The sequence below is a fragment of the Panicum hallii genome, chromosome 4 (assembly GCF_002211085.1).
Source record: "Panicum hallii strain FIL2 chromosome 4, PHallii_v3.1, whole genome shotgun sequence".
In the NCBI taxonomy this organism is placed as follows: domain Eukaryota; kingdom Viridiplantae; phylum Streptophyta; class Magnoliopsida; order Poales; family Poaceae; genus Panicum; species Panicum hallii.
The window spans coordinates 47,659,473-47,671,302 of NC_038045.1; the positions used below are offsets into that span (position 1 = coordinate 47,659,473).

The 11,830-nt window shown below is 49.7% G+C and overlaps 2 protein-coding genes across 2 annotated transcripts; both read right to left on the reverse strand.

Annotated features, from left to right (window-relative positions):
- Positions 1–2,871: 2,871 nt before the first annotated feature.
- On the reverse strand, positions 2,872–4,401 carry LOC112890575 (UDP-glycosyltransferase 73E1-like). Its single transcript, XM_025957443.1, has one exon. It carries the CDS (start codon positions 4,399–4,401, stop codon positions 2,872–2,874), a length of 1,530 nt encoding a protein of 509 aa, XP_025813228.1.
- A 2,385-nt stretch (positions 4,402–6,786) lies between these two features.
- Positions 6,787–10,133, reverse strand: LOC112889587. The gene is made up of 3 exons (XM_025956304.1): positions 9,708–10,133; positions 7,890–8,117; positions 6,787–7,783 (listed from the first exon to the last, which is right to left on the reverse strand). The coding sequence occupies exons 1-3, from the start codon at positions 10,015–10,017 to the stop codon at positions 6,891–6,893; spliced, it is 1,431 nt and encodes a 476-aa protein (XP_025812089.1). The 5' UTR covers positions 10,018–10,133; the 3' UTR covers positions 6,787–6,890.
- Between the last annotated feature and the right edge of the window lie 1,697 nt (positions 10,134–11,830).

Genomic DNA, 11,830 nt, shown 5'->3' on the forward strand with positions numbered 1-11,830 from the left:
TACATCACGAGACGAATCTTTTGAGCCTAATTAGTCCATAATTAGATAAAATTTATCAAATACAAACGAAAGTGCTACAGTGTTACTATTGCAATTTTTTTGCAATCTAAACCACCCATGGTAAGGATGAAAGTCTGACGCGGTGGTGTCAGCAACATTGCTTGCGCCTATACATGGCGTATTTTTATCGGGCGCGCGAGCGCCGCCAGCCGGTTGCAGCGAACTCACAATTTAGACAAAACCTTTACCCCCTTGGATTCTCGAGCCAATCCTTTCGCCCTGGTTGCAGTATTGCACTATAAGAGCAAGAACTGCCGACTATAAGAGTTTGCTATGTCATCTAAAGTTAATATTGTAGTCAACAAATATAATAGATTGGCTATTATGTTGGCTAAAAGAGTGTTGCGTAATTAATATTAGACCCACTTGCATACTCTCATTCTCTCTCCTCAGTCTGGGAATTTATGCTATAGCCAGTTATGAGCTGGCTACTATCCTACAGCCAGCTCCTTCTCTCTCTTCTCTCTTCTCTCCTCCACCTCAGCGTAAATACAATAAAATAAGGCTTATACCCAGCTGACTAGGCCTTATTGTACCTGCTCTAAGGCTGACTCCAACGGGGAAGGCAGCCGGCGAGGCAAACCCAGAATGGATGGCGCGATGGTACTGTAGCAGGAGGCATCTTCTCCAATCGGACATGCAAACAAGGGATGCAAAATGAATCTGAGGCAAGAGAGCGTGCAAAATGGAGCTCCCCTGGTCGCGATGCAAAGCGCCTCCGTACGACCGTGGCCGACGTGCTGCAGAGCCCGCGGCGCGGCTTCTTCGCTGCAGAGCACGGCAAGGGAGAACACAACCCTTCGTGGTGGGCCAGCTGATGCTTTTTTGCTGCGTGCGTTGGAGAAGCAGGGATGCAAACCGGGCCGGTAAAATGGATAAGCTATGTAAACGGCGATATGGCTCTCGGAAATGGATTCCGTCGGTTGGAGTCAGCCTAAAAGTGACGTATGCAGGATGTTTTAAGCCTATTTTTATTTGTGAACAATACTTGTTGTTTGTTTTTTTTAATTTTGTCTCCATGTACCTCATGTATTGGAACTGCTCTGCATTGATATGTCAAATATAGGTATCCTATAAAGTTTTGCATATTGGAGTCAAAAGTTTTGTAGTATTCTATTGTAATAGGTTATCCATAGAAGTGGAAAGTCAAGGATATATAGAGTTGTCAATCATGCAGTTAGAAGTTTTCAAAAATACTAACGTGAAGTTTTTAATTGTCCATTCAAACATTAGGGATTCTATAAATTTTTGTTTATAACACTCAAAAAGTTTTTCATGTCCTTTTATGTAGTGTTGTGTAAAGAACATGAAAATCAAGTATATAGATTTTGAAACATGTGGTTTAAATTTTTTGAACTACAAACAGAATTTTTGTACCTATGGTTCATAAGTTTTTGCAGATATGAATATGAAGATTTTCAATATGGACATTCAAATTTAGGGATTCTACAAAGTTTTCCATATATGATTCAAAAGTTTTCGATTCTATTGTTATGTACTATGTAAATAACTTGAAAGTTAAGGACATATAACTTTTTAAAATATAATTTTTTATGCATGTGGTTCGTAAGTTTTTCAAATACTAATATGAAGTTTTTAAATATGTGCATTCAAAGTTTGGTATTGTAGAAAGTTTTGTACATAGGAGTCCAAAGTTTTTCATACTCTATCATAAAGTGGTTCATAACCAAATAAAAAGCTATGTAAATTGAAGTTTCTGAGCTATAAAGACAACATTTTTGTTACATGAGTCGAAAGTGATCACATTTTGTAATCTTATCCAATTTTGATATAAAAGAGTTGTATGGTTTAAATATCATTAGGCATTTCGAGCTGTAAAAGGATCACTGTTGATGATGATGAATTTGCAACCACTGATTCTACATCTGTATCTCTGTCAAACTATACTCCCGCCCGTTCATTTACCCTCACACCTGCTACCTCGAAAGAGAACTCAAAAGCATAGATATGAACCTGAGCTGGGAACCGGATTGTAATTAGTGGCTGGACGGGAGAGAAAGATTATAGTTCAATAATCACCTATCATTAGCTACTATAGAAGCCTGAGTGGAGAACTACTCAGTAACTCAAGCGGTACAGCAGGAGGTGTAAATTATGCATTCTCCGCCACCTAATCCCCATGCACGTGTGCTACGTTACTATGCCATCCTGACTTTGATTTACTTGAGGCAGCTGTTATGCTCGAAGATGGTATTGATTTCGCAGCTGTTATGCTCCACCACATATAAATAATTTTCAGGCAGTGCACGCGCAATACTTGATTTTGAACGACTGATTAGGCAGTAGGTTTCAAACAAGGCACAGACTCGAACATCATGCGATCAAACTCTGTTGCAGCCGGCTGCAGGCAGCACGGTGATGTGCTTGAGGCTGCCTGCAGCCGAGCTGCTGTTTGCCGCGGCCGCAGCAAAACACAAAATGATAGTTTAAACAAGGCAGGGGCTCAGACGATAAATGATGCTAGACATATACTTTACGGAAATTCACTTTCTTTTTTTCTGAAACATAGTAATCTCCCAATTTTCTGGGAAATATTTCTGACGAATCTGAAGTACCTAGGTTTGGATCCAATGGTTCAAAAGAGTGTTGGCAGGTTTCCTATCCCAGAGATATCTGTAAAATAGCCATCAGAGAACCTGTAGTTGAAGCGGTAGAAGGTGACAAGTGGCGGTTGACTCATAGTAGCTAGTACATGTGGCTGAAGTACAGTAGCATATTGGCAGATTGGCAGAGCACGCCGAGAAAAGAACAATTCGTGCTAGCAAGCATACTGCTTGTGTTGCGTGATGCTCATGCGATCGCGTCACACCCCGCGCCCACCTTGAACTCGAAATTCTTGACCAAATCCAGCAGGTTCCGGTGCGACGATCCGCCTTCCTCCACGGCAGCCCTCGCCTTCGCCGCGAGCGCCCGCGCCCTCCTCCTCCGCTCTTCCCCCTCGTCCCCTCCGTCCATGATGCTCCTCACCGCCTTCTCGACCACCTCCCTCCCCACCACGATCTCCTTCTGGTCCAGCCGGTACATCACCGGCTCCATCACCCCGACGTCCACGCCGAACCCCAGCACCTCCACGGCGAACTTGGCGTTCAGGAACTGGTCCGCGAAGTGCGGCCACGTCACCACCGGCAGCCCGGCCGTGACCGCCTCCACGGTCGAGTTCCACCCGCTGTGAGTCACGAAGCCGCCGACGGCCGCGTGCGACAGGATCAGCACCTGCGGCGCCCACCCCCTGATGAGCAGCCCGCGCCCGGCGACGCGCGCCTCGAGCTCGCGCAGGAACTCCGCCACATCCTCGCCGTGCTGGTCGGCGTTCTTCACCACCCAGATGAACGGGTGGCCGGAGGCCTCCAGCCCGAGCCCGAGCTCGACGACCTGCTTTTCTTCCGCGTGCGCGATGCTCCCGAAGCTGACGTACACCACGGAGCTGGGCTCCTTGCCGTCGAGCCACCGGAGGCACTCGTCCGCGTCGATGGCGGCGGTATTCCCTCTCGATGCCAACGTCGTGGCGCGCTGGTGGAACAGGGACACCGGCCCGACGGTCCACACCTTCATCCTCCTAGCCTCCGCGTAGCCGGCGACGTACTCCGGCTCCATCTCCAGGAAGCTGTTGGTGACGATGCCATCGGCCTCGGCCAAGACTTGCTCGACCTCGTCCGCGAACTTCTCAAACCCGGGCATCCCCCGGAAGAACCCAGGAGCTTGAGCCCTCGACACTTCCACCTTTCTCTCCAAACCGGGCACGACGACGAGCTCGTCGTCACCGGCGACGCCGCCGTACGCGTCGAACCTCTCGACGTTGTGTTGGCACAGGAGGCAGAAGGCGCACATGCTGAAGAAGCAGAGCCGCGGGACCCCGAGGCTCGCCGCGAGCTCCCTGGCCCACGGGTGGCAGAAGTCCGCCACGACGCAGGTCGGGTACGGCGCGTGCGCGCGGAGGTGGCGCTCGAGCGGCGCCCGGAGGCGCGCCAGGGCGCGGAAGTAGTTGGCCCAGAGGTCCGGCGGCACCCTGTCGACGTCGTCGGCCCCGTCGGGGAGCCCCTCCGCGGCGAGCTCGAGCGGGAGCTCCACGAGCCGGACGGGGAGCCCGGACTTGCGGGCGAAGTCGACGGCCGGGCGGACGCGCCCGGTGTTGGACGGCGTGACGACGATGCTGGCGAGCGCGCCGTGGGTGGCCAGCAGCAGCGCCGTGTCCACCGCCGGGATCAGGTGGCCCTGGAACATCATCGGGATGAACACGAAGTGCGCCTTGACGTCGCCGCCGCCGCCGCCGCCGGCGTCGCTCGCCGTTCCCCGGCCGTTCGCGAGGTCTTTGATTGCCATCTGGCTGCCTTGCTGACGATGCTGTGTTTTGGATCTTCGATGGTCTGCTGCGTGTCAGTCCTCCGATGTCTTAAAAAGGGGACAGGGTTTTGGCCGCGACGGAAACAAAGTGGCCGAGGCTTGGGCGGGAACGACGGTTCCAAGGCCTGGCGCCCATCAGCAACAAGGATATCGAACCTGAGAGATACTGGAACTTCGTTGCCACTCCATTTGTGCTGATCTGATTCACGGTTAGCAAAAGGACGCCGCCCACAAGTGACGCCAACGATGAGGTTACAACTTGCAACTCATTCTAGAATACGAGGCAGTGGAGGTTTTGAAGTACAAGGCGTCCTCAGCTGATAGTGTTTGTTTGTGTCACTTATGTTAATAAAAAAAAGTTAAGTGCTGAATCTGACGCTAGCATGTTTTAATCTTTAGAGGCTCCAACTCAGATTTGTGTCAAAAATCTATGCTTTAAATAAACATGCATAAAAATGATTCTACATTTCAATTTCGAGATATAAAATTCACACCGCAACATGCCACCATATATTTCATGCAACATCTTCTAAGAGCGGCAACATGTAAAAATCCACTTTTCTTTAAGAAAATAGACCATGTAACATAGAAAAATTAGTTTGCAACGTAAAATTTATATATTTGCAACGTGTTGCACCCATACATTTTTTTTCTTCATTAGCTGCAGCGTCCAATGCCATCTGGAGGTTGGGAATGCCCATTAGCGATGGTGCAGACGGCGGCATTCAACAGAATGGTAATTGCCTAACCCGTGGAAGCTCATGAAGTTTGGTTGCCTAAAAGTCTGTTGAGTTCCACCAGATCAAGGTTCTCACCACTCTGGAGCACAACACCTGTTTTACATATCATGGTGAGCCAGTGACCACGGGAAAAGGGAGACGGTCAGTGACAGCCGATGAGGTGCAGTAGGAACGGGCCTTCACGTGGGTACGCTGGAGGGCGAGGAGCAGGCAGACATGTTGGGCACCCATCGACGAAGAAAGAGATTGGCATACATGTGTTTATAGAGCTAAGTGTGCGTGCGCTATGAGTATCGAGTGTTTGGAGGTAGAATTTGCATACGTATGTTTATAGATCGGATAGGATCTGCTTCGAGCTGCAGCGATTTGACACGGATCACACAGATTTGGGTGGACACGCCGGCGGTACAGGAACTCGAGCGGCGTGGGGTATCAATTTGGGGAAATCCGAGAGCGGAAGATATGATGGAGACGAACAAGACGAACGATCACTCGAAGGAGGAACCTAACGAAAACGAGTTTTGCAAGCGGACGTCAGGATGGAAGCGTCCGATGAATGAACCTCTATCGGGCGTCTTATTCGAAGCATTAGCGTTGCACAAATTTAAAGCGCCAAAATTGGGTGCTGTCAATTTCATTTCTCAGCTGATTGATATTGTGCATCCCAGCAAAAATTCGGCCACCGATTTGCTGGGCCCCCTCCCCGGCCGGCGATGATTTGGGCCTGCCAGACAGCAACCTAGGCGCGGATGACGGCCCGGCCGAATACGTTTAGCACGGCCCAATCTGGGCACGAAGCAGCAACTTTGCTCAAATTGGGCTCGGCCGGCTGCCCTCCGCCGCATGCTCTCTCCCGACCCGCTCCGGCCCGACCACTTCATCCTCGCCTCCTTCGCCAGCACCGCCGCCAGGCTGCGCGGCCTCCGTCTCGGCAGGCAGCAGCTCCACGCCCACTTCGTCGCCTTGCCGTACAGCGGCGACGACGTCGCGATATAATGTTTACTGCAAGTGCGGCGTGCCGGCGTCCCGGAGGATGCCCGGAAGGTGTTCGACAGTATCGGTGCCAAGAGCAGCGTCTGGTTTCCCGGTATGCGTCGAACGGCTATACGCCTATACCGATGAGGCGCTGGAGCTCTTCCCGGAGCATGACTTGGAAGAGCATGAAAAGGAGCAGCATTTGTTCTTGCGCAGAGGAAGATCATCGTGACTCGTGAGAAATGCTAGTCGGTTCCACCATTTTGAGAGAGGGACGACGTGCTCTTTGTAGTGAATTCTGGTAGCTCATTTTTCTGCTGATGTTCAGTTGTGCTTAGTCTGAAACATCTGGCGACTCTGGGCACCCCAGTCCTGGGCCTTGGCGATCCTACATGCCTTTCCCGGTCGCCGCTCGGCTACTCTAACGAGCCTTGCAAGAGTAGGCAACCCGAGATTGATGGTGCAGTAAGCGACGAAAAGGCTGCGCTCGCGACGGTCACTGTCGCCGTCCAGCCTCATCCACCAGCCATCGCTTCGCTTGCATGTTCAGCACTCTCCTACATCTAGGACACTCACCAATCGTCAGCTTCGATGCTGAGGTATGGGTAACAATTTGCTTTGCTGATGTATATGTATATTTATATGTATATGTCAGACTAATTACAATAATGTTGCATACAAGTCATTACTCCTGTTCCAATATTTTCCATGAATTTTTTTACAAGCGCTAGCTAATCACGGCCAGCGCAGGGGCTATTGGTCGCCGAGCAGCAGCTGGAGCGCGGCGGCGCGGAGCCTCGTGGCGTTGACGTAGTCCTGCGGCGCGTGCGGCGGCAGGCCGGGGATGACGAGCCCGAGCGCCCTGGCGGCCCGCATCACCCACCCCTCCGCGTACTCGCCGCCGGCGACGTGCCCGATGAGGAGGCCCCGGACCAGCTCCCACGCCGCGTTCGCGTACTTGGGCACCACGAACAGCGGCGAGAAGAAGTTCTTGTTCGGCTCCTCCGCCACCGCAGCCGGCCGGTAGAGGCTGTCGAAGTAGAGGCAGAGGCCGAAGTGCCGGAACAGCAGCGCCGCGTCGTCGTAGGGCACCCGCGGCACGACGTCGTTGCAATAGACGAACCGGAAGTAGCGCCGCCGCGGCCGGTCCAGGCGCGGCGCCACGAACCGCCCCAGCGCCGCGTCCCCGACGCGGGGCTGCCCGTACGTGTACACCCCCGCCAGCCGACCCAGCAGCGCCTCCTCCCCGTGCAGCGCCAGCACGGTCGGGAACAGCACGGCGAGCGCGCCGCCGAGGCTGTGCCCCGTCACCACGAACCGGGCGCGCGGGTTCGCCGTCAGGAACGCGCGGAGCCTCTCGCGGATGGCGTAGTACGCGTACCGCCGCTCCTCGGCGCCGGCCGCGGGCGCCGCCGGCTCGGTGGGCTCCGCCGGCCACCCGGTGTTCTTCTGCAGGCCCAGCGCCTTCATGAAGCCGCCGTGGACCTTGCCCACGCCGGGGATCTCGTACCACGAGAAGTCCACGTCCGTGCACCACTGCTCCGCGTCGAACGGCTGCGTGCCGCGGAACGCCACCACGGCGAGCTCCGCGTCCGCCGGCTTGTCGGCCAGCATGAAGGCCTGGGTGGTGTAGTCGCCGCTGAATTCTGCAGAGAAAGCACGGGAACGCCGTACGCGTGGTGTCAGTCAATCAAACATGCATCGATTGCGCCATGGATGGAACAATCGAACGTTGTACGGATCATATCGTACCGTTCCAACAGTTGAAGAACTCCAAGAACGTCATCTGCCAGCGGTTTTCCACAACGGTTTTGATGACGAGCTCGTTCTCGTAGGCTATCTTCGACGCCATGATTCCAAGAGCTGCGTGGTAGTTGCTGTCTCCTGGCCTGATCTTCTTGTCCAGGTCAACCCTCGTGTCAATTAGTCCGATGAACGACCGGTAATTTGTAGATTTCCTGTCCGGAGTCCGTACTTTACCTGCGATGCAATGGTAGGAATGGGTCAATGAATTGTTGCTTCAGTACAGCTATTCCTTGGAAACCAGTGTCATTATCGTACTTGTGTGGAAAACAGGATCGATGTTGTTTGTAGTACTTTGTACTCTAGGTGATGAATACAGAACATTCATATGCGTGCATATAAATGCGTGCTTGTTTGAAAAACAAAGGCACGTTGCTTGTACTTGTTTGGATAAAACAACATAGATTCAGTGTTTGTTGTGGAACGTTTGGACTTTTGTTTGACTTTCAAAAACTGCACGAGTTGTTCGTTTCTCGCATTTTGTTCAAATAACCGAAATGAGGGTGAGAGCAAGCTACCTTAATATATTTTCAACGTGATATGTAAAAAAATAGTTTCTAATTTCAAACGATATTAGTAGATTTAACATCAAGTTTAGTACATATGCTAATATTTTAAGAATATTTGCTGCTGTTTAGTTAATGGTCAAATTGAGCGTTCAAGTGAGATATACAACTAAAGAAACTAGAGGAAGTAGCACAAAGCATGCATCACGGATATGATTGTTAGCTGCAAGTAGCGCACACGACAGAAATTAAACAAATGACAATGTTCAACCTGCTGGTTGCTTAAAGCATTAAGACCGCCAACTCAGCATATTGTTAAGTAAAAGGAACAAAAAAACATCCTTATCTTCAGAAGGAAGAATGATTGGATTAACTTCTTCCCATGTTTATATAGTAGCAATGATTGAATACCCAACTGCACTGGAATATCTAATCTAGAAATTATTTTTTCATGACTCGTGCAGTTGTGTGTAACACGCATCATAATTTCATATTGCTAGTTGTGTTAATCATTCGTAAACCATGGTGATTGTATTTTGAATTTTCAGCAGACAAAACAAATAAATGGGCATATACTGATCCTTTCAGTACTGTTTAATATTACAAAAGAGATAAGCTTTAGAACCAGTCCCTTTCAGTTCAGACAAATTATGTATGCTACGCGAGCTAATTGGCTACTTCTTTAGAATTTTTGTAACGAAGATGTACATTGGTTCCCACAATATTGGACTTTACATGCTTAGCAATATGTGTTTAAAAAAAATAATTTCGCTAAAAGAATAAGAAAAATACTCACACTTAATAATCTGTAATACGTCAGCATTTTGTTTATATTAGCTCGAGCAGGTTTTGTCTGATCTTCTGTGTTCACAAGCATGAGTTTGTTTAGGTTTCATGTTTCTCATATACGGAAATAATTTATGAACGATGAACTTAGTTTTACTCACCCATTATGGATATATAGATGGACTTCCACATGTCAAAAAACTCTATATATGTACACTTGTACACTGTTCCAAATCATGCACACTTGCAAAAAAATACGATAAATAAGAGATAAGCATTGTGTCTCTAGCTTTTATTTTATTTTTTTTGGGGGGGGGGGGCGGCAAATACACAGATATGCAATTGAACAAAGTCATTAATTTCAAGGAAACATATATAGGCCGGGAAACAAACCAAATGCAAACCGCACGAATAATTTTGTCACCTTCGAGACGAATGAATGTTTTTCATCAAGAAAAGCCTACAAAATCAGTACCTTGCATAGCATTCCTGACAAGCCCGAGGACGCCGCCGCCATTGTCGGTGAGCAGGTTCATCCAGTACTCGATGGCCCTCCCGAGCGCGGCCATGGGCCTCTTGATCGACAGCAGCAGCATCTGCGCGGCGAGGGAGACGAAGATGGCCCACCGCCGCCACCGCTCGGCGACCTCGGTGCCGACGGGGCAGTCGACGGCGTCGTTGTCGGCGACCTTGCAGGAGCACAGCAAGTGGAGCAGGCTGCGGAAGCCGCCCTTGTCCGGCCGCAGCACCATGAAGTCGCTGAAGAAGTCGTCCCGGCCGTCCATGACGATCGATCGCCGGCTGGCCGCGAGCAGCAGGAATCCGAGATCGATCTTTCAAAAAGCTCGTTTTTTCTTTCAGAGGAATCGATCGAAGCTGTACAGCAAGAGCACAGAACAAAGTGGCAGGCTGTCTTGCTTGGCTCCGGGAGATGACAGCATATATATATATAGGCAGCAGGCTTCAGGCTTCTCGATGAATAAGAGGAGGAGGCCGTGTGGCCAGCATGGCATTAGTAAACGGTGGTTAGTCGTCGCAAACTATGTGTTAGTTGGTATTAGTATAAGGTCATGTGCAAGTGCCAGTAAAGTATTAGGGTTGGGTGAGGACCGGCTCAAATTTTGAACCAGCCTACCTGCAGGCCCCAGTTCCTGACGCGCGTTGGATAGGAAGCTCGGAACCCGTCGTGTTGCTCTCGCACGCAACGAGGAAGCTAGAACCAAAGCAATCTTGGTCGGTAAGAAAAGCTAGCTTGGTGATGCTGGGATTGCTTTGCCTTGGGTGCATGCATGTCTGAGAAGAGAGGTGCAGGTGCTGCTAGATATAGTTTGGCGAGATCATATCCTGGCGTCGCTTCGTGTCTAGGGTTTCTTGTAGTCACGCACATATGATTCCTGCTGCTGGGTGTATTTATCTTGTGTAGATCGTAAGCAAAACGGGAGTGTTTTACCTAGTGAAAATCTCTTAATTGTATCTGTTTTAGGTCCTATTTGGATCAAGTGCTAATAGGTGAAAGTGCTAAACTATAGCACTAGTGTACCCAAATGGGAGTACTAATGAGGTGGGTTTTAGCCAAGACTCAAAGTGCTAATATATGCTAAAGTTTAGCACTCAATTTTACCTCCTCCAAATAGACCCTTAGTGCTTGATCGGTTTCTCCTTAATATATTTCAGCGCGTCCTGCTCCTTGCGTTGCGAAAGTAAATGGCAGGGCCTAGCTTGTTTCTTAGGAAGCAGAGGTGCAAAGTCTTAAGAAACTGGTGGTCAAAACCTTGTCCTAGTGAAATAAACGAAATGAACCTTTGAACGGATGGAGTATTTTGTTTTTATTTCTAACGTTGGACCGGGCATAATCGGACTAACTGATAGAGAATGAAACTGACGGGAAAGTGTGGGGCTTAATTACCCGGCCGGTCTCTATTGGCAGGCACCGTGTGGTACAATGTCCAACTGTCCAAGTGGTCAGCATCTATGCCTAGTGTTACTTTCGCGGCCAGTGTAAAAAAGAGGGCTTTGGGCAGAGCGCGTGCGTCAAAGTTTGGTCCTCATCTTCCTCGTCTCCACTCTGCATGCACCTCTTTAGGAGTAGTACAAAAGTAGTAAACCGTGTGCTAACTGCTAACCACGCCATTGGTCCCATGCATTTGACGACACACTCAAGGTTTTGATTCGGACATCGTCGTCGATTCGCCCAAGTCAGAGTCTCTCCAAATTAAAGTATGACAAAGCGCGCGCCTGCACGCGTATCCTCGAAGAAAGAAAAGGAAGCGTGCCATGCATACAGTCCTATTCCGATCCTACTAACGCACAGACGACGGCGGCCAGGTCAGCTGCAACTGGGAGGGCAGTTCGGCGCACGTCCCGTTTTCCAACACATGCTTGGATGTTCTGTGATCGAGACAGACAAACAGGCAGAGCTCGTGCTTAGGCTTACACTTTGTTTGGATCCTCCAGCTAATAGTTAAGTAGCTAAATTTAGCTGTTATAAATCCAAATAGATTAGCTAATAGTATTTCAGCTATTTAAAATAGTATTATCTCATTAGCCCATTGAACCCAGCTAATCCTAATAAAAACGTCAAAAGAGCATATTACTCCA